At 46.9% G+C, this 27,221-nt stretch overlaps 1 protein-coding gene across 4 annotated transcripts; it reads left to right on the plus strand.

Moving 5' to 3' along the window:
• The first annotated feature begins 7 nt into the window (after nucleotides 1-7).
• ap1b1 (adaptor related protein complex 1 subunit beta 1) lies at nucleotides 8-26,564 on the plus strand. Of its 4 annotated transcripts, XM_079742039.1 has the most exons (24): nucleotides 175-309; nucleotides 2,179-2,239; nucleotides 3,312-3,417; nucleotides 3,547-3,682; nucleotides 3,939-4,184; nucleotides 4,629-4,819; nucleotides 5,084-5,305; nucleotides 5,546-5,666; nucleotides 5,843-5,938; nucleotides 6,080-6,195; nucleotides 8,858-9,023; nucleotides 10,514-10,612; nucleotides 11,778-12,037; nucleotides 12,513-12,720; nucleotides 13,205-13,225; nucleotides 13,476-13,592; nucleotides 14,565-14,594; nucleotides 14,678-14,815; nucleotides 15,063-15,208; nucleotides 15,530-15,659; nucleotides 19,257-19,341; nucleotides 20,415-20,501; nucleotides 21,079-21,233; nucleotides 25,109-26,564. In XM_079742039.1, the coding sequence occupies exons 1-24, from the start codon at nucleotides 283-285 to the stop codon at nucleotides 25,181-25,183; spliced, it is 3,039 nt and encodes a 1,012-aa protein (XP_079598165.1). In that variant the 5' UTR covers nucleotides 175-282; the 3' UTR covers nucleotides 25,184-26,564. The 4 variants fall into 4 exon arrangements, with proteins under 4 accessions (XP_079598164.1, XP_079598163.1, XP_079598165.1 ...); XM_079742038.1 differs by lacking the exons at nucleotides 175-309; nucleotides 13,205-13,225; nucleotides 13,476-13,592 and adding an exon at nucleotides 8-60; XM_079742037.1 differs by lacking the exons at nucleotides 175-309; nucleotides 13,205-13,225; nucleotides 13,476-13,592 and adding an exon at nucleotides 10-79.
• The last annotated feature ends 657 nt before the right edge of the window (nucleotides 26,565-27,221 follow it).

A 27,221-nucleotide genomic window follows, 5' to 3' on the forward strand; every position in this document is an offset into this window, starting at 1 on the left:
ACTGTCCGCGGTGAGCCGTTCTGCTGAGCCGTTCTGCTGCTGTTCTTCCAGCTGTGTCCTGTGAGTTAATTTAACCCCCGTGAGTATCTTAAGTCTTCTAGGTAGGGTTCAAAATAGGCCGGTAGATTAAGAGCTTAACAGTTCTGGTGAGGGTTTCCTTAAGCCTCGACTCGGAAGGTCATGTCTTAGTTTTGTCGCTGGAGACTTAGCATAGCGCCGGGCTAGCTGACACTGACAGTTGCTAAGCTACATCACAGCAGCTGCTATCCCACTTCTTCAAACATGCAGGAATGGGCCAATCAGTTATGCGTGAGTAATCGATCAAACGGATCAGCTGTTAACCTAGCTATCGGCACAATTCAGACGAATCGTATTAATCTGCCCTCTTGTTTGTAGCTAGCCACGGCGAGCTACAGGCTGTGATGCTAACCCTAGCTATGAGCTGACGTGTTAGCCTGCTGGCGAGCCAGAGACCAGGAGTGTTTAACTTATAATAACCGACATGCCTCACCTGAGATTCCTTCGTAGTCATACTGAGACTCTGGAGCCTGTTGTGAAGATAAAAAGCGATAAAGATATAACCGCAGCTAACAGACGGTTCATTCATTGGTTGATCAACACTTGGATCATCAAATGATCAGCGGGAGAATATAGCATATATATATATGGTTCTGCATGAACGATAGAATATATATTTTTCTGCATGAATGATAGAATATATATGGATCTGCATGAACGATAGAATATATATGGTTTTGCATGAACGATAGAATATATATATATATATATTGTTCTGCATGAATGCCATCAAATCCTGTTGTCATAATGTCATATTATAACGTTACAGTTTGTAGAGTCATATCTCCCAATCTGAACGAAACTAAACACTTAAATAGAATACAAATGCTCCAGCGTTGGAGAACGTATCGTTCATTGCATTTAAAATGAGCAACACTGTGTTGTTTATTATGTTGTAAAATTTGCCAATGGGAGATGACTCCCGTTGGGGGACCAGACTAGACTGGAAGGTTACGGGACTAGACTGTGGGGACCAGACTAGACTGGAAGGTTACGGGTCTAGACTGTGGGGACCAGACTAGACTGGAAGGTTACGGGACTAGACTGTGGGGACCGGACTAGACTGGAAGGTTACGGGACTAGACTGTGGGGACCAGACTGGACTGGAAGGTTACGGGACTAGACTGTGGGGACCAGACTAGACTGGAAGGTTACGGGACTAGACTGTGGGGACCGGACTAGACTGGAAGGTTACGGGACTCGACTGGAAGGTTACGGGACTTGACTGTGGGAACCAGACTAGACTGGAAGGTTCACGGGACTAGACTGTGGGGACCGGACTAGACTGGAAGGTTACGGGACTAGACTGTGGGGACCAGACTAGACTGTGGAGACCAGACTAGACTGTGGGGACCAGACTAGACTGTGGGGACCAGACTAGACTGTGGGGACCGGACTAGAATGTTCGGACCAGACTAGACTGTGGGGACCGGACTAGACTTGGAGGGTACCGGACTAGACTTGGAGGGTACCGGACTAGACTTGGAGGGTACCGGACTAGACTTGGAGGGTACCAGACTAGACTTGGAGGGTACCGGACTAGACTCTGGGGACCGGACTAGACTGGGAGGGTATCGGACCACACTAGCCTGGGAGGGGACCAGACTGGGGACCACCAGACTAACTCTAGCCCTTACGGGCTAAGAGATAACCGCATCACAAGTCCTTTAAACGTGTTTAGTGGAGTAATTTAAAAGCTATTTGTAAAATATGCTTGCTGCTTGCAATTGAGGCAGCCCATACTCCCATGGAGGAGAAAGGGAATTTAATTACCGATTATAATTACCGGTTATTCAACGATGCTCTAAATTCATCTAGAACATTTACAGCATTTTTCTCTTTAAGCTCTAGTCTAGGATAGGCTCATAACAGGAAACCCATGCTGCTGTGTGCGGACCAGGGACAGGTGGTGATCCCGGACAGAGGGTGATATGCAAAATGCTGATGCTCAGAGGTTTGGTGTTTTGGCTGAATCCCTGAAGAGAGCCAGGAGCAGGCAGGAAGTCCTTTCGTTCTGCCTCTGCCAGCGCTTCAAGGTTTCCTGTTACCCGTCTGAAAAACATCTCCATTTCTCTGTTCTTATTTGCTCTCTTATTGTAGGAGAACCGACAATTTGGATCCAAGATGACTGACTCCAAGTACTTCACCACTACCAAGAAAGGTATGGAGGCATTAGCCAGTATATATGGGTTGTGTTTTCTAGCCGGTATGCAATCAATAATTGATTACAACGCTGCGTTCTGGTAATCTGATCTCCATGCTGTAGCGATTTGTAGTTCTTATGTGGGAAGCATTAAATTGTCATGCTCCCAGAATACTACGCCTGGTAAGTTTGTCTAGCGAATCGTGCTGCAGAAGCCAGCTATCCTTCAGTAAGACCGCCCCATTGGGATTAACACAAAAAAACCTTCTTTTTTTTTTGTGTTATTGTGTCTAACGCTATAAGCAGCTGCTCTGGTCTAAAGCAGATTAAATACCTCGAGAATTACCGGCAGAGAATTAGCTGCCCTGCTGTCATGCCCTCTGTACAAACTTGCCTCTGAACCTGGTTCATAGAGCTGCCAACAAAAGATAGATATATTGCCCCCCCAAACTAGGAAACCCATGACTCAAACCATGTTTTGAAACATAAAGCCCTTACATTCCTCTGATTAGAGTCAATTTTGTTAGATAGTGAAGGTGAAACCTATATATAAATGGATATTATTCATCATGTAAAAATGTTTATTCTGCTCTGATCCTTTACTGTGCGTGTGGTTGTGGCTGTGTGTCGAGTAATTCCCAACCTTAGCCAATGTAGAGAAACTCTCTGTCCAATTTGACCACAGAACTATGACTTTGACTTAGTGGGAGAATAGTAGCCTAGGCCATATTGAAGTTTATTTTGAAGGTTTTGACTCACAAATCCAACTGCCCTGCTGATCTCTATGGGCGATGTTCCAACGTTTACTCTTTGTCCTTACCTCTTGATACCTAGGCTGTACAAATATGTGGCAATCCAAATTTACCAACATTGACTTAAGAATAATAAGGATTAATACATAAGTGAAGAGGACTGCACATACGATATAGTTTGTTTAACTCTGCGTGTTGATGCAGTTTGTTGAATCACTATAGTTTGTACGTTAAGCGTCAACACCCAATACTTTGTTGTACCGCTGTAGCTTTGAAGCTCAATCTTTCCTCCTCTGTGGCCTATAACCCTTAACCCAACACTTTGCTTCTCTTCTCAGGGGAGATCTTCGAGCTCAAGGCAGAGCTGAACAGCGATAAGAAGGAGAAGAAGAAGGAGGCGGTGAAGAAGGTGATCGCGTCCATGACCGTTGGTAAAGATGTCAGGTGAGCAGAGAGGTGCTGCAGGATGTCTGCATATCAAATGAAAGGTGTCCGTTGCTGTATTGTGAAGGTAGCAGAATGCTAGGGCTGAATATCGGGTTGCAGAGACTGAAGTCCAACACTCTGTCTCAGCGCCCTGTTCCCAGATGTGGTGAACTGTATGCAGACAGACAACCTGGAGCTGAAGAAGCTGGTGTACCTCTACCTGATGAACTACGCCAAGAGCCAGCCAGACATGGCCATCATGGCCGTCAACACCTTCGTGAAGGTAACGTCTCTCCAGAGGGATTTAAACAAGGAAGACGCTTCAACTGTCACTGAGATCTGACGTGTTCTAGTGGAAAAACTTAATAGTTCTCATTTTAATATGTAGCATTTCTTAATCCTCACTAAAACTCATTATCTCCCTTTGAGGGCTTTGGAATATCAATATTATTATCGTTTCTTATGATTATCTCATCGGTCACTGTTTATATGCTCCATGGAGAACCGCTCTCTCTCCTCATGGTAAACCCTCTCCTCAGGACTGCGAGGACCCCAACCCCCTCATCCGGGCCCTGGCCGTGCGCACCATGGGCTGCATCCGCGTGGACAAGATCACAGAGTACCTGTGTGAGCCGCTGAGGAAGTGTCTGAAGGACGAGGACCCCTACGTCCGCAAGACGGCTGCCGTGTGCGTGGCCAAGCTGCACGACATCAACGCCCAGCTGGTGGAGGACCAGGGCTTCCTGGACACTCTCAAGGACCTCATCTCCGACTCCAACCCCATGGTGAGGCTCCCAGCGGGCGGCCGGTAGGGCATGCACGCAGCCAGTTAGGCAACCAGACATCCAGTGAAACCTGCAGGCAGTCAGTACACAGAGCCCGCCAGACAGCTTAATTCAGCCTAATAGCTTAAATCGATGCTTGATGGATGACTGGAACTCATGGGTTCTCAGTGGGTGTGTGTTAGTGAAGCATGTTACAAGTGCCACGCACCCGGTCTTGGATGGGAAGTGAAGTACTAAAGTACTAATTAAAATCCATATAGAGTTAGGCTTAGCCCCAGACCATAACCCTAGCTCTCCACGTAATCCACGTAATTTGGTCTCAATATATAGTGGTGTTGTGTCGTATGGTTCAGACCTAGATGCTGTCTTCCCTGAGGCATCAGGATCTAGCAGGGCAGTGTAACCTCGCTGTCAGCACACCTTCACATTCCTCCCTCCTGTCAGGTGGTGGCCAACGCTGTGGCGGCGCTCTCAGAGATCGCAGAGTCCCACCCCAACAGCAACCTGCTGGACCTCAACCCCCAATCCATCAACAAGTTGCTGACCGCGCTCAACGAGTGTACGGAGTGGGGGCAGATCTTCATCCTGGACTGCCTGGCCAACTACACTCCACGCGACGACCGCGAGTCCCAGAGGTAAGGGGAGTGGTCAAACCCTAAGCTCTGGAAGGATCCCCTCAAGTTGGCTTACTATTATGTCGGCTTTTAGGACACTAATTATTGGGCCGGATAATTCCATTTTCGCAGACGAATAAAAAAGGCAATAGAATTGTAAAGAACTGGTGAATGTTGTTACTTTAAAATCAATGAATTTTTTTGTAAGCATTTAATACTGATTGAGCGATTTGAAAGCTGAAGGCAGTGCAGACCCCTTACGTCTCTCCCTCCTCCTGCTCCCAGCATCTGTGAGCGGGTCACCCCCCGGCTGTCCCACGCCAACTCTGCGGTGGTGCTGTCGGCGGTGAAGGTCCTGATGAAGTTCATGGAGATGCTGCCCAAGGACCTGGACTACTACGGCACGCTGCTGAAGAAGCTGGCCCCCCCGCTGGTCACGCTGCTGTCAGCGGAGCCCGAGCTGCAGTACGTGGCCCTCAGGAACATCAACCTCATCGTGCAGAAACGGTAGGGCCACATACCCTTTACCACAGCTGGGTGCTGTCGTTGTTGAGCCTCAATCAGACTTGTATCGCTCATTGCTTGATTATCAGAGTAATCTGAACCAGAAAGCAACAAAATATTATATTTAGTAAACTAAAGCCAGCATTGACCACGTTTTCAAATGGCTTCAGTTCGGATCCCTTCTGTGTTGGTTCTGATCATGGTCTAATGGAAGATGACTAACCTTTACCCGCTGCCCTGTAGGCCGGAGATCCTGAAGCACGAGATGAAGGTGTTCTTCGTCAAGTACAACGACCCCATCTATGTCAAGTTGGAGAAGTTGGACATCATGATCCGCCTCGCCTCACAGGCCAACATTGCCCAGGTAACCGTGTCCAGACATCATCATAAATGGGACTGCAACACATTCAACCCACAAATTGTTGAACCTATCTGTGGATCATTTAAAGACATCTAGTGGCCTGAGACTGTTGACCCTGTCTTTGCTGCTCTAGTACACCAGAGGTGGATGCAACGTTGACCCTGTCTGTGCTGCTCTAGGTGCTGGCAGAGCTGAAGGAGTACGCTACAGAGGTGGATGTGGACTTTGTACGCAAAGCTGTCCGAGCCATTGGCCGCTGTGCCATCAAAGTAGAGGTGAGCATCACATGGTGTATGCTGTTGACTTGGTGGAGAATGTTGGCCTCCCTGTTGTTTACATTGGAGCAACACAGTGAAATATAGCAGCATGTCGTCCTAGCAAATGACCAGCTCTCTTTTCAAACTCCCGTCTGTCAGCAATCAGCGGAGCGCTGTGTCAGCACGCTGCTAGACCTCATCCAGACCAAGGTCAACTACGTAGTCCAGGAGGCCATCGTCGTCATCAAGGACATCTTCCGCAAGTACCCCAACAAGTAGGTCTCCTGCCCAAGAGAACCGCTAGTTAGGGGCTGCTTCTGTGAAACCGACTGATCTGAAGACATTTCAGATCCATGACAGTGTAGCGCATTACTTACAAGATGCCAGTTGTATATGGATGACGATGAAGGGGAAGGACATTCCTTTCCCTTCAAAGGACATTCCTTTCCCTTCATCGTCCCATCATCGTCAACCGTACACATCTTGATTTATACTCAGTGTTTTTTTTACTTACAGCAACACTGTGTGTGGTGAACACTTTCTGTGAAGCTGGTTTTAATCGTTTTCCCAGCAAAAATTATAATCACCAGGTTTCTGTTTTCATTTGTATCAACATGACAGAACATGACTCGCCCACCCCACCGCCAGCTCAATTCGGCTTCCAAATCCACCATAAGACCTCAGAGAGAAGTCGGTGGTTGCTTATGTTAATGTTGGAAGTGGGTAATCTTTATTAGCTTAAACGTTGAACCCCACAGAACTGCCATTTTGCTGAAGCTTGATTACAATAATTAGAATCCCAGGTGATGATTATTCACCTACCCAGCGCCAGAAGAGTCACCTCTTCTAATGGAGTTCCCACTAGCCGTAATCCTTCATCCTTTATGCCTTTTAATGTATTTATTAGTATTCTAATTTTTTTCACAAGTGGTTCTACTTAAAGGTGTAATTCAAGCATTGTGCCACTAGGGGTCTCTCTTTGTTACGGTTAATATGTACCGTCACTGGCCTTTTAAAGGAGTCATCTAGCCATACTGCCGTAGAAAACGTAATGTGGCGGTGAATTCCACCATGGGGTGGCCCAGCGCTGATGGCCGTGACCAAGATCAGCATGCAAGTTGATGTTAGGAGCATGTTGAGAATTGTTGTAATGTTTTGACTTTAGTATACCACGAGACACTGGTCACTGTAGCGCAGCGTAGTAAACTAGGTCGCTGTTGAAACATCAAATCAATATATTAAGTCTTCACGGTGACGTTTCTTGTTTCCCCAGAAGTTAGCGGGTAAGATAAGACACCTAAACGAAACACTGCGTTACCTTCACTACAGAATCCTCTGGATTGAACGTTGTAGAAACATTAGGGCTAATGTTGGTACACAACTCACTAAATATAAAGATATGAGTAGACTTTTTTGTTATTTAAAAGCAGAATGTTCCATATTATACTTTAACCATCATCCCTTTGTGATCAGCCCCACTGTCTCAACAAATCGGCTTCACAACATTCTCTGACTTTGGCCCTGAAACGCATGGAAACAATTTTTCTCACATGACCATTCAATCTTTTATTTTTTCCTGTGCAGAGGAATGTGCGAGTCAAGAGGAATGTCTAGCTGAGTTTTACTACAATGTCCTTAACACTACGGAATTCAAGCTTCATATTATTCATGTTCACAGATCTTTAAAATATTATTCATAAAATAAAATCATAATAATGGCTTCCGATTGGTCTGTAAATTAATTAATGTTTGAGTCTACATGCCTCATGGCACTAAACTACTTAGAGCGATGACCTAGTCTTGATACAGCTCTTTAATATTCCTAAAAATAATTGACTTCCTATTAAAGGTGCGGTGTGTAAAATTGAGTGGCATCTAGCAGAACGGACTTGGCGTAAAATGAAACTAATATTCATAAGTGTTTAAATAAGTGTACAGTTCCATGAGGGGATGTTTTCGTTACCTATGCATGAGGTAGATGCTCCCTGTATCTACATGGGGAGCAGTTCCTCTACCAAGGAGGCCGCCATGTTGCACCGACATGTTTCTACAGTAGCCCAGAACGGACAAACCGCTCCCTTTTTAGTTGTAGTAAAGAGGGGGGTGTGCTATCCCCATGATACGAACCAATTTTTAGACATTTTTAGTGCTGTCGTGTATGAACATTCAAGTGATTTTGATTATGAAATTGCAACACATAGCACCATTATGGCATTATATTTTAAGTCTCTGAGAAGCTTGAACTCATCTCAGACATGGACATTAACATCAACCGCTGGCCAGGAGGAGCTCCACTGCTGTTTAGACACAGTTTCAAGGCCCTTGGTCACGCGGTTAGCTTAGTTCTGAATGAATTGAGTATTTTTAAATCCATGAATATATTTTAATAAGACATGGACATATGTCTTATTAGACATGGACATATGTCTTGGACTTAACTTTGACCTCAAATGATGGCGGGCCTGTGGGTGAAGTAGTGGCCAAAGTTTGGAGACCTGCTTACTGCGGGTTCAGTCTGTGACAAATTAAGCTTCGAGCGACCAGGGCTGAGCTATAGGCATTACCGATCCAGATTAATACGAATATTTGTGAACTACAACCGGTGCCCAAAGATGCTCAGATTCTGTCTCTTAAACCCTTTGAATGCTTCGTTCGAAGCTTTCGTTGTTGAGGCTGCCATCAGGTTCAAGAGTTATCAAGCAAGAAAGCAAGCAAGTTTTTGAATAGAAACAACACAAAGTGCCCCCCATCTCTGCCTCCATTTCTTCACCATTGAAGTGTTGCATTTCACGCACCTGTGACTGATCCCTGAAGTAATCAGGGAGAAGATAGATGCCCTGATGCCCTTTCAGAAATGAGCTGGGAGCGATCCGTACTAGATGAAACCATACTTCGGTCCGCTATAGTATAACGCTAACAGTGTTTCCTCTGTGCCAGGTACGAGAGTGTGATCGCCACTCTCTGTGAGAACCTGGACTCCCTGGACGAGCCCGAGGCCCGGGCCGCCATGATCTGGATCGTGGGGGAGTACGCTGAGCGCATCGACAACGCCGACGAGCTGCTGGAGAGCTTCCTGGAGGGCTTCCACGACGAGAGCACGCAGGTAGGACCTTCAGTAGCTCACCTCTGATTTGTGAACGCAAGTGGATTTGCATTGCAGATTCGAAAACACTTGTACACAATGACCATACAAGATTTACAAAGTATAACAAAGTCGGCGTCTCCTGAGAGTGCATTCTCCAATAATGTTGTGACACCTTAACAAAGGAAAAAGAACTGGGATGGTAGGCCAGCGTGTCACCTGTCTGCCCAACTGGAGCGACTTCACATTGCTCCCCAACTGGCCTGGAGGTGGTGTGTGGCCGCGGCTTTAGCAAGAGAATTGATGGCCTTGTGACCGTCTCTGACGGGTGGTGGGACTACAGGACGTACATGGAGGCACTCTGAAGCCCATTGAGGAGTACTAAGAGAGCTCCATGCCATGTATTCATTAGACATTCTGCCGGGTTCGGGTTTATAGGGTTATCATTTTGGGCAATTGATAATGTTATCTTAGGGTGATAAGATGTCTCTGGTTCATGGATTCTATTGCTTTTTTATGTATGTAGAAACTGAAAGCAATGATTCATCCGTAATTACAGCTTGCAGCTTTGAATATTGTTTTGATCCTTTTAGCACTGCATAAGTCTGAAAATAATGTGGGTTAAAATTCCATCCATCACCATTTGCAAATTAATACCTGTTACGAGTCTATGTCCTCATTGGTCATTTCAAAGCCAAGTCGCATGATTTTTAAACAATTGGCCATCCCTCTGTTTGCAAAAAAGCCTGATTAGTTCTACAACGTCTTTGTTTTGTCTTCGGTGTCTATTGCAAACCGTTCATTAGTAACACTTCTTGATATAGTTTGCTTTAAACTGGTCTATAAATTCCTTGTTATTTATTAAGCTTAATTCTACCATGAGGAATGTTTTCATGACAGCCAGGAGCTAACTAAGCATGGCAATTTTAGGATTTATATTTGCAATTTACATTACATTGAATTATGTTTCTTTTTTTCTGTAAGCTTAAAGTCCCACTGCACATCTTTCTACCCTGTGATTTATTTTTTAGATTTTCTTGTGCTCTCGGGTGATAGATAATTGTTTTCATTCCACAAGCGACATCACACCTAAGTCCCAGGCGGAACGCTGGAGGGATCTTTATTTGATGCTTTTCACAATTGGTCTTTTTGTCAAGAATACAGCAGGGGCAGGTCAGGAAGGCAGAGCAGGTTGAGGAATGCTTTGGGGATCTCGGTCTAATCCTAACCTTCGTTTAACGTTGAAGAGCTCGCTCTCACGACGATGAGGTCGCTCTCACATCGATGAGGTCGCTCTCACGTCGATGAGGTCGCTCTCACGTCGATGAGGTCGCTCTCACGTCGATGAGGTCGCTCTCACGTCGATGAGGTCGCTCTCACGTCGATGAGGTCGCTCTAACCCTAACCCTTGCTCTTGCGTGGATGAACTCTGACCCTGATAAACTCTAACCCTGATAATAATAAACTATAATCCTGATGAACTCTAATCTTGTTTACATGGGCTCCTGCAGGTTCAGCTGCAGCTCCTGACCGCCATCGTCAAACTGTTCCTGAAGAAACCCACCGAGACCCAGGAGCTGGTGCAGCAGGTCCTTAGCCTGGCCACGCAGGTGACCGCACACGCACAAACTGCATCATAACACTGCGAGGCTAGGTGGATTCCATCGCCTTTATCTGGGCTTTCCTTCTCTAGAGGAAAGCCCAGTACGTGTTCCAGAAACACACTCCTCCCTCTAACTTGTCTCCTCAGCATCTCCTGTTGGATGTGTGCCTCCCCCAGGTGTCCACAGAGTGATTACACACTCGGTCTGCCGGTGTTGCCTGGAAACCCTGCTGCTACAAACCAGAGCTGCATGCAGTATTAACCAACAGTGCTTTAGGCAGTGGGTTTATCTGAGCTTCAAACTAGAAATCTCTGCTCCATGCAGTATTAACCCACAGCGCTTCCCCTTTAGAAAGTGGCTTTATCTGCGCATCAAAGATTTAGGCCCAAAGCACGAGTTTGCTTCGGGACAGATGCTAATGTTTTTCTTGGAATATCCAAAATAAACCTTGTGGTGTGTCTGAAATCGCGCACTTCTATACTTACTTACACTTTTTGAGGGCACTGCCGAAACGCAGTGCACTGGAGGTACCTCGGTGGCGCACTCAAAGCGATCTAAAACTAGAGTGTGGACCGATGGACGCTTTAAACCCTCAACAGCCGCCATCTTGTCTACGTAGCGGAGGGGGCGGGAATTTCAAATCTGAAAATGGAGGACATTGTAACATTTGAGACCGACGTGCTCGACGTGCGTAAAATTACACATATTTCGTTTGTTTTTCAGTACAACTACAATGTTTTAGGCTGCATCCGACCGGTGTTTTTATGGTGTTAATTCTGTAATCAGTTGGTATCAAGAACGATAACGTGAATACTGCTAGATCGCTAATACAGGCGACTAACGGAAATGATCAAGCAGAAAAAAAAATACCACCGAAGAAGAACCGTCAAACTGCAAACTCATTTCCGGTAGGTGCGCGAAGGCTGTTTTGACAGTGCACTGTAGAAATGAGAGCACTGCGCCTATAAGTAAGTGTACTGTAGGGATAATGAAGTGCACTCAATGTAAGTGCACTTCCGTAAGTGCGCGATTTCAGACACAGCATTGGTCTTAAAGCCTAAGTTTATTTGTGCTCCTTAGCACATGAGCGTCATGTGCTCATGTGGTTCATGCCGTTAATGGCCACATGTCGTTCATGTGCTCATGAGCCTCATGTGCCAAACGTGTGCAGGACTCGGACAACCCGGACCTGAGGGACCGCGGCTACATCTACTGGCGCCTGCTGTCCACGGACCCAGTGGCCGCCAAGGAGGTGGTGCTGGCGGAGAAGCCCCTCATCTCGGAGGAGACGGACCTCATCGAGCCCACCCTGCTGGAGGAGCTCATCTGCCACATCGGCACCCTGGCCTCCGTCTACCACAAGCCCCCCAGCGCCTTCGTGGAGGGCAGCCGGGGCGTGCAGCACAAGAGGATCCCCATCCGCAGTGGATCGTGAGTCACTCACTCAGTCTCGCCCACTGACTCACTCACACTCACTCACAGTCACATTCACTCTCTCACACTCGATTGCGGTCACTCACCCTCACTCTCTATCTCACAAGCACACATTCTCTCACTCAGTCACTCTTTCTCACTTGCTCAGTCTCTCAGTCACTCAGTCACTGGCTCATTACGGAGCAGCTGCTCCATCAACATCCTCTCAGGGTTCAGGTCGTTCCACGAACTGAAACTTCCTTTGCTTTAAATGGGGCTTTAATCTGCCATTACAAAAGCATTGTGATATAGTGAGGGGCTTATTACCTTCTGATTGTTCTTGAATCAATAATATATTTGAATGAATATTAGATGAATGCGATTCATATCATAAGCATTAGAAATATTAATAACTCATATGAAAAGTCATTGATGGTATGAATCTCCATTAAAGCGGCTCCTAGCTCTGTATTAATCAAACTGCCCCCACCAGCGGGGAGAGCTCTGAGAGCCAGGACACGGGCGGGGCCCCTGGGGCCACCGAGGCCCCCGCCGCCGCCGTCATCCCCTCCCAGGGAGACCTGCTGGGAGACCTGCTGAACCTGGACCTGACACCCCCCACCTCATCCGCCGGCGCCCCCCGCGGACCCCCCATGCCCATGGGAGGCGTGGATCTGCTGGGGGGAGGACTGGACAGCCTGGTAGGTGGTGGGGAATCCCTGCTCACCTCCCTGTCTCTTGTTCGTTCTTTCTTTCTTTCTTGTTCTGTCCCATGTCCGCTCTCGCTCGCTCGCTCGTGTCATGTGGTTTCGCTACAGCTGTTACACCTGCTCCGGGTGTCTCTGGCTTAGTGCTTCTGTCAGAACAGCCTGGAACATATCTATGAACTAGACTAAGAGTTTTACCAGAGCGTGCATGATGTGAAAGACAGCCTACGATGGATCAGGGATAGCGTTTAAAAGGTTGTTTTGTTTTGCGTTAATAAGAGGAATACAAACGATGTGAGCAATATGTATGTTTTCTGTCTGTGTTTGTTCCTCAAGCTTTTCTGGAAAGTCCAAACCTTCCTTGTTGTTTGTACTGAAGCATGAATAAACCTTCCAAGTGTGTGAACAATAACGATGTTCATGGGGTGCATCAGGTTAACTGGTGTGTTTCCTTCCACTCCTTATGCTGCACCAGCAGATGGGCGATGAGTCTGAACCGGTAACTCATAACACGTGAACATGTAACATCCCCATAGATCACATCTCATCACGTCTCTGTGTGCCCAGATGTTTCCATACCTTTCACCAGATAAGCCAATCCCCTTCACGTACTGTGACAAAGACATATTCCTCATAACCAAAGTGTGTGTGTGTGTGTGTGTGTGTGTGTGTGTGTGTGTGTGTGTGTGTGTGTGTGTGTGTGTGTGTGTGTGTGTGTGTGTGTGTGTGTGTGTGTGCGCGTGCTTCAGTATTCGCCACAATTGCCCAGGGGGGCGGACACACCTCAGTCCCTGCGGTTCTCGCACTCGAGCCCGTCGTCCCCAGATTACAGCCCCACCGAGCTGGCCCCCGGCCCAGCACTACAGGCGAGCCCACTCTAGAGGAGCCCCCCCCCGCTATGCCCTCCCTCCCCCCGCCGCACCTCCTCAGTCCCACCCAGTAGCTCCCCTGTTTACCACACTAGTGAGCAGCTAGCTCCTCCTGGCTAGTAAGCTACTCTAGGCTAGTGAGCGGCTCCAGCCCCAGAATAGTGAGCAGCTCCAGGCTAGTGAGCAGCTAGCGACTCCTGGCTAGTCAGCGGCTCCAGCCCCAGAATAGTGAGCAGCTCCAGGCTAGTGAGCAGCTAGCGACTCCTGGCTAGTGAGCGCTCCAGCCCCAGAATAGTGAGCAGCTCCAGGCTAGTGAGCAGCAGGAACACTCTGTCTGATGGAAGCCATGCGGCTCTGTGTAGTACCCATGCTTCCATGCCCTGAACCAGCTGATGTCCCTTATTAGCTGTAGCTCTTGGTGTGCTAATTAGCAGATCCAGATGGCTGACTCCTGTATTTATTTATTATTTGCGTGCGAATTTCTACTTCTGACAAGCATTTGGTTTTGGTTCACTAAACATGTCATCACTGTTTAGTGATGACATGTTTTGTAGCATTACATATCCAATACACTGATCAGGAAGATTCCTGGTTCAGATGTGATGCTCGGTGGAGCCACTTGTTAAAGAAGTGGGTCTCCTACTAGGCTGCACTAAACAGCATCCCTCAGTGCTACCATGAGTACATCAGGGACTTCTGAAGGCTTCTGCTACCATGGGTGTACTCAGAAAGGGTACTCTACTCATTTATTTAATGCAGACCCTCCACTAGCAACCTCTTCCCTCAGCCATTAGCCTCCAGACCCGGTCAGACTCCTGCCATTAATCACTGACAACCGAAAGGGATTCTCTCCTCCATCGGCCTCCTCCTCCTCTGTCCTCCTCACAATCTGCAGGATGTTTCTCCCGGTAATGTCTAACCCATCCTTGTGCTTTCTCCTTTCTTTCCTGTTCTCCTGTTGCTCTCCAGCTCGGCGGAGACATTGGGGGAAGTCCTGCAGTAAGTCATCCTGTCTGATGCTTTGATTCACCGTTACATGGAAAATGTGTTTCTGCGCTAACGTGTGTGTGTGTGTCCTACAGATGGGCTCTGGGTTCGGGGCTCCTGCGGCCGTGATGCCGTCCTCCCTGAACGCCCCGGTGGGGGGTGGTCTGGGGGACCTGTTTGACCTGGGGGGCGGCGTGGGGATGCCCATGGGAACCTTCGTCCCTCCGAAGACAGTAAGTCTGCTGCTTGAACAAAAATGATGCCTGTGATTTATTGATAATACCCAAATGATTAGGGGTGCACATTAAAAACAGAATCATACCAGTGCTGTTCCACCCCCACCTAAAAAGGAAACTGTTCTGTTAACGTAAAATAAACAAGTTGTCTACAACCGAGCCTGACTGACCTCCATTGAAGAGCCGGCGGGGCTGGCATGGCTAGGTAAGGGATTAATGTGTGTTTGTTTGTGTGTGTGTGTAGTTGTGGCTCCCAGCCATGAAGGGTAAGGGTCTGGAGATCATGGGCACGTTCGCCCGGCGTGCGGGGGTGATCCAGATGGAGATGACCCTCACCAACAAGGCCATGAGCGTCATGACAGACTTCGCCATCCAGTTCAACAGAAACAGGTGAGGCCAGGCAGAGCCTTTTCATTGGTCCCCCGTGGGTCTAGATTCTGACACATCGCAAAGAAAGGAACAAAACGCCTTCATGGCTGGAGCATCCTTCCAACTTGGATCCTTTTCACTACCTTCTGCTTAAAAGAGGAGAAAAAGATTCCCGCTACTTACCAATCCACTTCAGGAAACACCTGCTAGAATTCCTCATGCAAGTCCATCTCAAGTGATGGCTGGTAGGTCCGCTGACAATAGCTGAGAGAGTCAGTGACTTGTGGTGAGATAGCTACATGCTAATGCTAATAATGCTTACGCTACGATGATGTCTTCTAGCTTTGGTCTGGCTCCTGCCGGCCCCCTCCAGGTCCCCACGCCGCTCAGCCCAAACCAGACCATTGACGTCAGCCTCCCCCTGAACACTGTGGGACCCGTCATGAAGATGGAGCCTCTGAATAACCTCCAGGTACTGTTAGGTTGGAGCCTCTTAATAACGTCCAGGTATTGTTAGGATGGAGCCCCTTAATAACCTCCAGGTATTGTTAGGATGGAGCCTCTTAATAACCTCCAGGTAATGTTAGGATGGAGCCTCTTAATAACCTCCAGGTAATGTTAGGATGGAGCCCCTTAATAACCTCCAGGTATTGTTAGGATGGAGCCTCTTAATAACCTCCAGGTAATGTTAGGATGGAGCCTCTTAATAACCTCCAGGTATTGTTAGGATGGAGCCTCTTAATAAACTCCAGGTATTGTTAGGATGGAGCCTCTTAATAACCTCCAGGTATTGTTAGGATTGAGCCTCTTAATAACCTCCAGGTAATGTTAGGATGGAGCCTCTTAATAACCTCCACGTATTGTTAGGATTGAGCCTCTTAATAACCTCCAGGTATTGTTAGGATGAAGCCTCTTAATAACCTCCAGGTACTTGCTGTACTGTTAGGACCAGAGTTGAAAGAGATTCCAGATGAAATAGATTTGGATTTCATATAGAATTCATTTTCATGCAAGGGATTTCCCTCGGAGGTAAAAGTTACACGAAAGGTAATCAAATTGATAATAAAAGTATATGTAGTCATGAATGTAAAGTCTAGTTTTCTGATGGAGTTGCATGACGCGAGTATGAGCAGACGTTTGTTGTCGCTGCCAAAGGACGTTGTATCTTCTATTCCTACAGGACAAGAAGGCTCAGTGTGGAATGTATCTGTAGCTGTGGTGTTGACTGTAAGAATGTCGGTTCTTTATTGAACACAAGCTCTATTTGAATAGGATCAGTGTGTCAAAAAGGGGTTTTATTTGTGTGTTTGAGGTTTAAATGAAAGAGAGGCTACCAGTTTTGCACCATCCTAATCTTTGCATGATTCTAAACCCGATGATGGAGCGTGAGGCTCTGAGGAGTCACTGTCACCTGGGGTAAACCTGTGTAATGAGTACAGACCGTATCACTGCTCCTGGCGCGGGCCAGCCTCCTGTCCACCCCACGTCCTCAACACCTGTTGCTGCCAAGGCCAGCAGATGGGGAAGGAGATGAACGGCCGCATCAGACGGTTCCTAGTTTCACGGGGTGTCTGTATCACATAAGACCGTGGGTCTGGCTGCCATTTGGACACAAAGCCGATCAGTTAGGAGGACGAGAGCAGAGCCCTGGGCTGAGACGGGGGGGGGGGGGGGGGGGGGGGGTTCATTAGTGCGGAACGAACATCCGCAACAGTCTGAGGCAGAACAAGAGTCAAGAGATGTGATCTTTAGGAAGAAAAGAAAATCTCAAATGAGTTGAAAGTCTTCAGAGAGAGGGTTGGGCTTCTAAGTATAACACTAGCCTGGCTCCGCCCACCTAAGTACTTCCGCTCAATTTTCATTTCCCTTCAGTACTACGTCTGGGTCTGCGGTATGTTAGTGGGTTTTCGCCGTCCAAATTTTGTGTGTCCAGTCAGCGAACAGAGGGAGAGGCTGAGAACAATGACGTTAAAGTCAGCTCTTGTTGACGGACATCTTCACGCACGGTGTTTGGTTTGTTTACATCCTGGGCGCAACTTGATTCCCGGCCAAACGTCAGCGATTGGTTATGGCAGATCCAGAGTGGCACTGGGCAGATCCGTCGTCAATATCACCGTTTCATCTAACGCCGGATGCAACTACTCCGCTCATTCACTTTTTTTGATGCTGAAAAACATTACAATTTTTTTTATTTTTCTCATTTTTTCTTAAAAATATTATCAAGGGGGTCTTCAATGTGACCGTTTCATGTAACGAAGGATGCAACTACTCCTTTCTACTACTTTCAGTTGGTTTCTCTGAAGCCGTCTGGTCAACCACTGACAGTTCAACATATCAAAACTAATTCATTTATCAACAGTTTACCTTCGTTCAAACCATTGAACAAATCTACACACTTGTATCTTCAATAATATCTAAACGAAATTTCGATGGCTTTTAAACTTTTTTCAGAATCACAGTTTTAGTTTCTTATCGGCATAGTTTTCAGTTACTCTCATTGATTTCCGTTGATGCCAGAGCATGAGGGGTTTCAGGCACACACACACGCAATATCTCCGCCACATAGCCGCATTTACATAGACACTTCTGAACCGATAAGAAGTGGAAGCTCAATCGGAATAAAAAATTATCATATGCCTGATTCACGTCTTTCTTAGCACTCCGCAAGTAGTCCGGTAACTTATCAACCCCAGCGTGTCCGGTTGCTAAGCGACGTCAACGTCTTTGGTGGACTATTTCTCTGCTGATCAACACTAGGAAGGGTAATTGTAAAAAGACACACCGTGTGAAGATATCTTTTCGTTTTGGCAATGAGCCGTGTAATAAGCGGGATAATGTATAATATAATGTATCCCTTAGACCAACATAACGGTTGTGTGCGAGAGACATATGGATGTACGCTTACCACTTTTGTAAATGCCATATATACAGTACATTCGGATTGCATGATAGGAATAGAAGTCAGAGGTGTCATGTAACCGCGGCTTAGACACACACACAAGCAATGGCTACGCCATTGTCTTAAAAAAGACATACAGACACAGAGACACACAAAGTTTTTCAAAGTGACATGCAGCGGAGTGTGATGTCATTTACCATGCGAGCAGACCGGTAGGTTTCGAGCCACAAAAAAACCTCTCCTCTCGTAGCAGTGAGTGAATACTGAAGGTCAGCGCTACAGAGTGCATTTCCAGCTGTGCCAGTTAACTTCAATTACAATTTGCGGGGCTTTTTAAGCTGTAAAAGTAGACAGCACACAGCACCCCATAGCGCTGTTTCTCAGCCAATAAAAAAATAACAATTATTAAAAAAAACAACTCCTTTTCCTCGGCAACTTGAGACGATGGAATCCATCTGTCGTCGACAGTCAATAGATTCGAACATCGGCCCATCCCTAGTCCCTATCGACAGACCTTACCTGGACCCACTACCCTGTCAACACTACTGTGTTTTCTGGAGCTCTGGTCCTCTACTTGGATGAATTGAACAGCATTGGAAGAATGTATTTCATGTTTTCAACTTAAGATGGACCCAGAGACGTACATTATATTGTACATTTTGGATGATGGCCGTTCTTCTCAATACGATCAGAGTGAGGTCTAAATGAGTGTGACTGGTCTCATTTGACTGGGCCCTGTTGCAGCCGCTGCCAAGCCCGGCACATGAATGATTCAGATCCCCTGCAGGGCCCAGCTCTCTCTGAAGCCTAAACACTTCCACCCGATGGCTATCAGCGGCCGACCCCGCTGATAGAGGTGTTCCTGAGCCTCCGTATCTTGATGGCATTTTGGAGACAATGTGGCAAAGCATTGTGGGACAAATGCAGCTTCTTTCAGCATGGAGGACATGTGGAGAAGGTAAAGGGGGGGCAAGTTGATGGAAGAAATGAGGTGTCTGGGTCTGTCCAGCCGTCAAGCCCCCCCCCCCCCCCCCCCCTTGTTTGGTGTGACTTCAGCAGCAGCTGTCCTCAAAGAGCTCTGTCAGAGTAATGACTCCTGGACAGCTGCTCATGATTTATCCCTCTTGTTTGTCCTCTCTCCTCCTCCTCCAATCAAATCCCCCTCCTCAGGTGGCGGTTAAGAACAACATTGACGTCTTCTACTTCAGCTGCCAGTACCCCATCAGCATGCTGTTTGGGGAGGACGGGAAGATGGGTGAGTGCTGGCCGTCAGTGTCCCCCTCCCTCCCTCCTGCTGCCCTCCCAAGTACTCTGACGCCATTGAAACCTCTGCAGTCTCGTCCTACTCTCTACCCTCTTTCATAGGGACCGTCCCCTTGTGTAGGAGACTCATGACGCAGGTCGTTTGAGTCCTCAAGTCTCAAGGATTTGGAGAAAGACGTCACTACTGCTGGAATACAGCGTATTCTGTCTCAGCCATAATACCAATATAAAACGATCCAGCCGAAGGTCACTTATCCTCATGCAAATGGTTCATTAATTGCCTACCCTTTTGGGTTGTAAGTTAACTGCTGTAATTAATTCAAACAGATGCCAAGTTTGAGTGCCCATGCTGATTGATGTCGCATACTTTATGGAACACCTGCCTCCAATTTTCTAATCATATATAATTGCTCAAGGGTTGGATGGATTCTGTGTGGTCCCAATGATGATTTTAATTTCAGTGTTTGGTTAACCTTTTCAGTTTTGCAAAGCAAGCATATTTTCAGCTAACATTGAAATTAGTTAAAATTGTTGTTTACACTGAAATATTATTATATACTCTAATTAGAGTGATCTCACAGGGAGTCTATCAATTGTGTCATTTTAGGCGTTTTGCTTTGCTTGCCTTGAAGATGCTGTAGATAGAATTAGAGTTCTAAGGAGAGGGAGCAGAAAGAGAAAAGAGAAGAATGTTAAACTAAAAAGATGTCACACTGACCCACACACCTCCCACTCTGTCCCTCCCTCCTGTATTGCGTTCACTCGTGTCATTCCGCTACGATGACACCGTGTGAGCAAAAGTCGTTGACAGGCAAGATTAATTCCCGCACCAATCAGGGAAGAGATGCAACCACAAATGCCTTCTATCTAATCTTATACAGAGGCAGGCGTAGTCAACTCTAGCCATTATCTGATGGAGCGTTTCACTCGCTTAAAGCCCATGGATGGCTTTGGCATTTCTAATGAATCACTCAAACTGTATATCTGTTAAATGTTACTTCAGCACCTTTCAGGGGAGAGGGGAGTTTGGTCATGACCATCATTCTGTTTGTCTGTGGTCTGCAGATCGCCAGGTGTTCCTGGCCACCTGGAAAGACATCCCCAACGAGAACGAGGCCCAGTTCCAAATTAACGACTGCCATCTCAACTCTGGTGAGGAGGAGGATGAAGCACAATGCCGCCTCTCAATGCAGCACCGCAGCTCTAACACGTTGTCCGCTCAGCGCTGCTGGCTCTCAGCTGCTGGCTCTCAGCTGCTGGCTCTGAGCGGACAACGAGGATGTGTCACATGGTGACTCATGAAGCTGGTTTGGTGTGAACTCACCGCCGTCCATCTCTAATAATGTGACTCCACATGTCAGGTTGCTTGTGTTCCAGAGACGTCCTGTTATCTCTGCTGGGCGTTCACCATGCCATCAGTATGTCCTGCCCTCCCCTCTGCAGACATCAGTGTAGTGCAGGGGAGGAGTCTGGGCTCAAGAGGAGGTCAGCGTCTGCTCGGCAGCGCTGGCCGAGCGGAGCTTAGGAGCAGCGTCGGTCCTTACCTGTTATTCTCATCGGTTAACTTTGCTAATCAGACACTTTAACTTTTTTAAGACCAATGCTAATATTATTTTAGATTTCACATAAAACGTGTGGGTTGTCCATTTAGTCCTTAACCATCAACCTCATGGTACCTTGTGTGTTGTCCTCATTGTAACGTGGGATTGTGTTCTCCTCCTAATGACAGACGCCGCCTCCAACAAGCTGCAGGGCAGCAACGTGTTCACCATCGCCAAGCGCACGGTGGAGGGCCAGGACATGCTCTACCAGTCCATGAAGCTCACCAACGGCATCTGTGTGCTGACGGAGCTCCGCGTGCAGACCGGTAGCCCCACCTACACGGTGAGCGACGGACACACACACACGCACGTACTCTGGGTCATGACCCCAGCCAGAGCTGGAGTCTGATTGGTTGGCAGGGGATGAGCAACGGTTGTGTGATTGCATGGTGTTGTAGTGATGTGTCGGGTGTGGGCGTGCGTTGCGTGTGTGGGGAGAGATGGAGACAGACTCTTTGTCCTCCACATCACTCTCTCACCAGGTTTCTATCCACACTTCCGTTTCCCTCTGTCCTCCGTTTCCACAGAGTATTTCAAAAGAAATCGCATAGAATGTAAACCAAGCTTTACTTTATACTTGTGTTGGCCGGTGGGTGGAATTAGGATCAAATACCCACAGCCATAATGATCATATAGCCACATGTGGAGTGTGTGATTCCTGGAGCCATGGAGTCCTTCAGTGTTGTTCCCCTCGCAATCCCTGTGCCGCATTACTGTTCACTCAGCATATGGAGGTTGTCTGCGAAATGTTAGATTTCTAGATCAATTCTTCCTCCTTCACTCAAAGACGTCCTCCTAAATTACTAGTATTTCTGTCCATGCTACTCGACTTCAGAAGCCTTACATTGTCAGCCAGACGCAGTGGAAAGTCTCTGCCCTTTTCTTTTTCAACAAAAGGATGCCATGATAGATACTTAGTCCCCACCCTGGACCTCCTCTCAGCTGTCTGCTGCTGCCCTGTCTGCACTCAGTCAAGGAAGCCTCCATCCCCGTCTGCCTGTCCTCTGAGGGCCTGAGAAAACCAGGCTATACGATTGGGCGAGCCAGACAAGCCAACTGATGCTTGAAGTTGAGAACTGGTTGTTAAAGTAGAAAAGTATAATTTTCCTACTATTATCACTTTAACTACCTCTCCTCCCCATCCTTATCACCATGACAACACTGTAGTGAAGGACATTGGTTCATCCTCCATCACATTTCTCCCTTATCTTTATTGTAACTTGTTTAAGTCAAACAAATGTATTTACATTGCATTTAAAATAAAGAATTAAAAGGTGTGTTAGACACATTGTTTTTTTTGTTGCTCTAGCAAAAAGTACTTTTTGTTTTTTAATGAACGCATTGAGGTAATGATCTAGGACAAAAAACAAATGTATGAGCCTAGATTGATTTATATCTCCTTACACATCTAAGGCTACCTGGTTCTGCAATAAGATTCAGCATATTTTGAAGTCGTACTGCATTCCACACACAAACAACAAGCTGGAGTAACCTTAGGCTCCCAAGTGAAACAAAGTATGTATACTGCCATCAGTGACTTTGTTTCCCTGGCTTCCATTCTCGTCTTGTAATCCAAACATTTCCAAAGGGGGGTTTCAGGAGAAATGACGCCAAAGCAAGCAGGACGGTGGCTCGCCGTCGCGAGTTGCTCACACGCTGCCCCCGAGACCCTCATTTCATCACCCGTTCTGGTTGGCAGCAGGGCGTGTGCTCCACGCTGCCCCCCGCCACAGATTAGTGCTGGAGCCCAGAGTTCACTAAGGGGGCATGTGGGAGCCCAAATAGTTTGGCTGTCAACACTTTCCTCCCGTCCTAGCATGAGGTTATTATTATTACATAGGAGGAACTGTTGTGCAAACGTGTTGAACTGTTGTCGCTGACTTGCTGTCCCTGGTTGGCACAGATGTTTTGAGACAGCATTTTTTATTGAATTAGCTTTCTTCACAATTTACTTATTTTCTAAAAGCTAAATAAATGATAGGTTTATTATTTGCCTGCGGTCTCGAGCGTTCATTATCTCATATAACACTTCATCACTTCAACACTTCAATCATATAATATATATAAGTGTTGGTTATATATAGAGCGCTTGTTTGTTGACAAGATCAGTCACAAGCTGACTGAGTCGACCGCTACAAGTTTATCATTACCCAGAGCTGCTTGAAAATTTGACAGTGAGTGAAATATCTGTTATTGAATATCTGGTGAGTCAGAAAACTCTTTGCCTCTGTGTTTATGCAGTATATGTGCCAATGGTATGGCACTTAATATTCTGCAAGAAGAAGTTCATGTTCATAAAACAAATGTTTCTGCTTAGGTAGCTAGTTTGTATAGTTTCTGGTTAAGTAGCTAGCTTGTATAGTTTCTGGTTAGGTAGCTAGCTTGTATGGTTTCTGGTTAGGTAGCTAGCTTGTATGGTTTCTGGTTAGGTAGCTAGCTTGTATAGTTTCTGGTTAGGTAGCTAGCTTGTATGGTTTCTGGTTAGGTAGCTAGCTTGTATGGTTTCTGGTTAGGTAGCTAGCTTGTATGGTTTCTGGTTAGGTAGCTAGCTTGTATAGTTTCTGGTTAGGTAGCTAGCTTGTATGGTTTCTGGTTAGGTAGCTAGCTTGTATGGTTTCTGGTTAGGTAGCTAGCTTGTATAGTTTCTGGTTCGGTAGCTAGCTGAAGAAATGTCTGTACCAGACTGGGTTAGCCTGGATCTTCCTCCCCGTCTCTCAAACAGTCATTACCAATATAATTTGCAAACATGACCTTGTTTTCCCCAAAAACACCAACCTATAATATGTAGTTAAAATGGCAAAATAATAATGCTATGGTTATAAATCTATCTTGGATGTTCATGGCATCATTTTCTCTGTAGATAAAAAATAATAAAAACATTGATCAGGGTTTCCAGTGGGGCTCTGGTGCTTTCCAATATAAATGGTTTAATATAACAAATGTGTCTGAGACAAGTTTCTTAGCATTAATGTTGGTGCAAATACAGTTTTCAATCTGTGAATTCCAGCTGTCTGGTTTTCATAATATTTTTGCTTTCAGATCTACACAAATCTGTACCCTCTATTAAGGCCCTTTACAGTTGTTTTAACTTTATTCTGCTGGATGCAGGAACTGGAGCTTTGCTGTAGAGGGGTCTACCCAATGAATACGTATACCATGAACATGTTTGGCTATAATCTGGACGCTAATCAATGGTTGTCTAATCCTGAAGCAGTTCTCTCCGTTAGTCGACGTGAGTCCCAGGAGGAGAGATGTACGGCTGTCGAGGGACTAGCTGACAGGTTAACTTGCTTTCACTGCCGGTTTATTGCTACTTCTTACTCTTCTGGGAGTATAATACAAACTGAGGGGGCAGTTGCATGGTGCATTTGCCGAACCATTTCCCAACGTCATTATTGCATTAGTTTCAAGCGACCTGAAGTTCCACCAGATTTAGACGTGACGTTAACTGGGTTAATGTCACGGGGCGAGTGGCTCCGCATAAAGACTGAGGGGTCTGTCAGCGGGCGGCGTGGTCTGGGATCACTGGGGCCCAGGAGGACCCAGACCTCCTGGTACCTGGTTACGTCATGGATCAGATGGTGGAACGGGGATCTTCGGCGGTCACACCAGCTTGCTCTCTCTCTCTCTCGCTCTCGCTCTCCAATGACCACTTGTGATTGGAGTTTGATTGGCTCTCTATGCTGTGTTTCCGTGGTTACACCTGCCCACCGACCGAAACACCAGTCTGCGCTTCATCTGACTGTTCATGAAATGACCTTTACCCTTTTAAGATGCTGAACCCATCCTGACTGTGGTTCCAGCAGTACTGTGTTTTTCATTGTTGTACTTCAGTCGTGTTGCTGATGCTAAGGACCAGGTCTGGGCCGGGACCCAGGAGGAGGACCGGACCTGGTCTGGTCCTCACCGGGCCGGGACCCAGGAGGAGGCGAGGACCTAGTCTGGTCCTCACCGGGCCGGGACCCGGCTCCTGGCCCAGGTAGGACCAAACCTAGTCTGGACCCCCACCGTGTCCCGGTAGGAGCTCTGGACAAGGAGGCGCTGAGCGGACCCTCCCTGTGAACATGGACTCCATGTTGCTGCTTACTGGCACTCTGCTAATGATAATAATAAACCAGATGTGTCCTGATGCTAACCGTCTGCCCCCCTCCCCCCCAGGTGTCTCTGAAGTGCCGGGCGCCCGAGGTGTCCCAGTGTGTGTTCCAGTGCTATGAGGCGGTGCTCAAGAACTGACCACACCACACACACAAACACACACCACACACACACACACACACACCCCTCTTTACTGCAGAGCCCGCAGCGGATAGACCACAGGGGTTGTGACCCGAGGCCCGTGAGTGAGAGAAGTGGTTCTGCCCCCCCCCCCCCCCCCCCCCCCTCACCCCGGACCCCTTCTTTTCATCTCCCCTTGATGAGTGCTTTTCACGCTGGGCTGTCCTCCGTTTGAAAAGCTCTCACATTATGAATCATGTTTTGTTTGTCGCCTCTGTCCCTCTTATTGTGATGAGGGACGAGCGTTAAAGCTGAGCTCTCCCTCTGCTTGCATGATCCTGTTGCCGCGTCGCAACAATGAATCCTCTATTCATCGTGTGAACAATCACCTGCAAGTGATCTCTGCTGTAAACTCTTTCATTTGGGTCCAAACCAAAGCATTTTGTACTGTTCCACCGACTGCTCTGACAAAAGGCTTCACCGTGTTGAAGGCCGTGGAGAGAGAGGCTTAGAAAACATGTTGTTCGATTTGTAAGCGAGTTTGCTTATAGTTAAGTGTGATTACTTTGGCTTGTACCTTTTTTGTTTTTTCTTCTTGTTAGTCTGTCCATATGTTGTGTTTCCTGCCCGCGGGACGCAGCCGGTTTGCTGTGCTTGTGTGTGCCTCTTTCTTTCTCTTATTTAGTGTATTATAATATGAAGTGTGGACAGAAGGCCCTATTGACACACACACACACACACACACACACACACACACACACACACACACACACACACACACACACACACACACACACACACACACACACACACACACACACACACACACACACACACACACTCTTCTCTCTAATGCTCCTCATTCATTCCATTATTATGTTCATGTGAGTGAGTGTGGTTGTGCCGAGTGTAGGGCAGTGTGCTGCTGGGCGTGGGTCTGAGCGCTACTCATCCATCAGGTCCTTTCCCGTAGCCCCCGCCTCCCCGCCCAGGGTCGTTGTTCTGTGCAGGGGTCAGGGGAACGGGGAGGACAGCTCTGATGGGTTCTGATGATCCCATGTCAGACTGTAGGCGGAGCTCCTCATTATGCATCTTCCCGCTGATCAAAAGAAGCCCTGCTCCTTCATCTCATTTAACCGAAGGAGTTCAACAAAGCAATGCTGTGGCCCCCCTCGGCTTGAAGTACGCACTAAATATGACATGATGTTGTGGTCTTCGAAAACAAGTGTGCATGTTTCCTCTTGGTATGAGTGTCTGTGTGTGTGTATGTGTGGCAGTGGACAATTATATTATAAGATTGTTTAAAGGAAACATGTTAATGGAGAGGGATTAAGAATGTCCATGATTTGACTTGATTTTGTTTAACGCGTGTACATGATTTCAAACAGAACTATTATTAAAACTGATCTATACACACGTGGCTCCTTTCTTCATCGACCAAGAGATTGTCCTCAGTGTGTATATTACGGGAGACGGTCTTTCATGGTTCATTATGCTGAGCATCACAGACAGACTCATGGACACTCAAACGATATTACAATTTAACCTTATATTCTATTAAAATAATTTGTTGATATTTTAGTTTGCTAGCTATTCAGTTTCTCTTTGTTTCTAGTTTGGCGTAACTGAAATGTAAAGGTGAATCCGTCTATACAATATGTACTAACCAGTGGGGTTTTATTAAGTCACACATTCATTTTGTTATATTTATTCTTAATGAATTGTAATGTGGGAGAGGTGTTAAACTGATCCTCTGGGGGTCTTGTCTCCGCAGGGTTCCTATAAGAGCAGCACCCTGGGACCAGCTGTAGTAAACCTGATTCGGAAACGAGGAAATCAATGACGTAAAGTTATTATTTGTTATGTATTTAAAGGTTGACTAATTCTGTAAAGCAGAACCATGCGGAAAAGTAGGGCTAGGGTGAGCAGCCTTCTGAAGCTTTGCACTCTTACGTCTGTTTAAGTGTGAGGTTCATCCCAGTGAACGGAGAGGGGCATGTGAGGGTCCCACTGGAAGGCAAGGGGCATGTGAGGGGCATCTGAACGGAGAGGGGCG

Source organism: Pollachius pollachius (assembly GCF_949987615.1).
Source record: "Pollachius pollachius genome assembly, chromosome: 1".
Taxonomy (NCBI): Eukaryota; Metazoa; Chordata; class Actinopteri; order Gadiformes; family Gadidae; genus Pollachius; species Pollachius pollachius.

Excerpts from the sequence above, each read along its gene's own strand:
- ap1b1 (XM_079742039.1), top strand. The coding sequence starts at position 283 with ATGCAGGAATGGGCCAATCAGTTATGC. Across the intron at positions 2,240-3,311 it reads CTTCACCACTACCAAGAAAG|GGGAGATCTTCGAGCTCAAG; the intron begins GTATGGAGGCAT and ends TTCTCTTCTCAG. Across the intron at positions 5,306-5,545 it reads AACCTCATCGTGCAGAAACG|GCCGGAGATCCTGAAGCACG; the intron begins GTAGGGCCACAT and ends GCTGCCCTGTAG.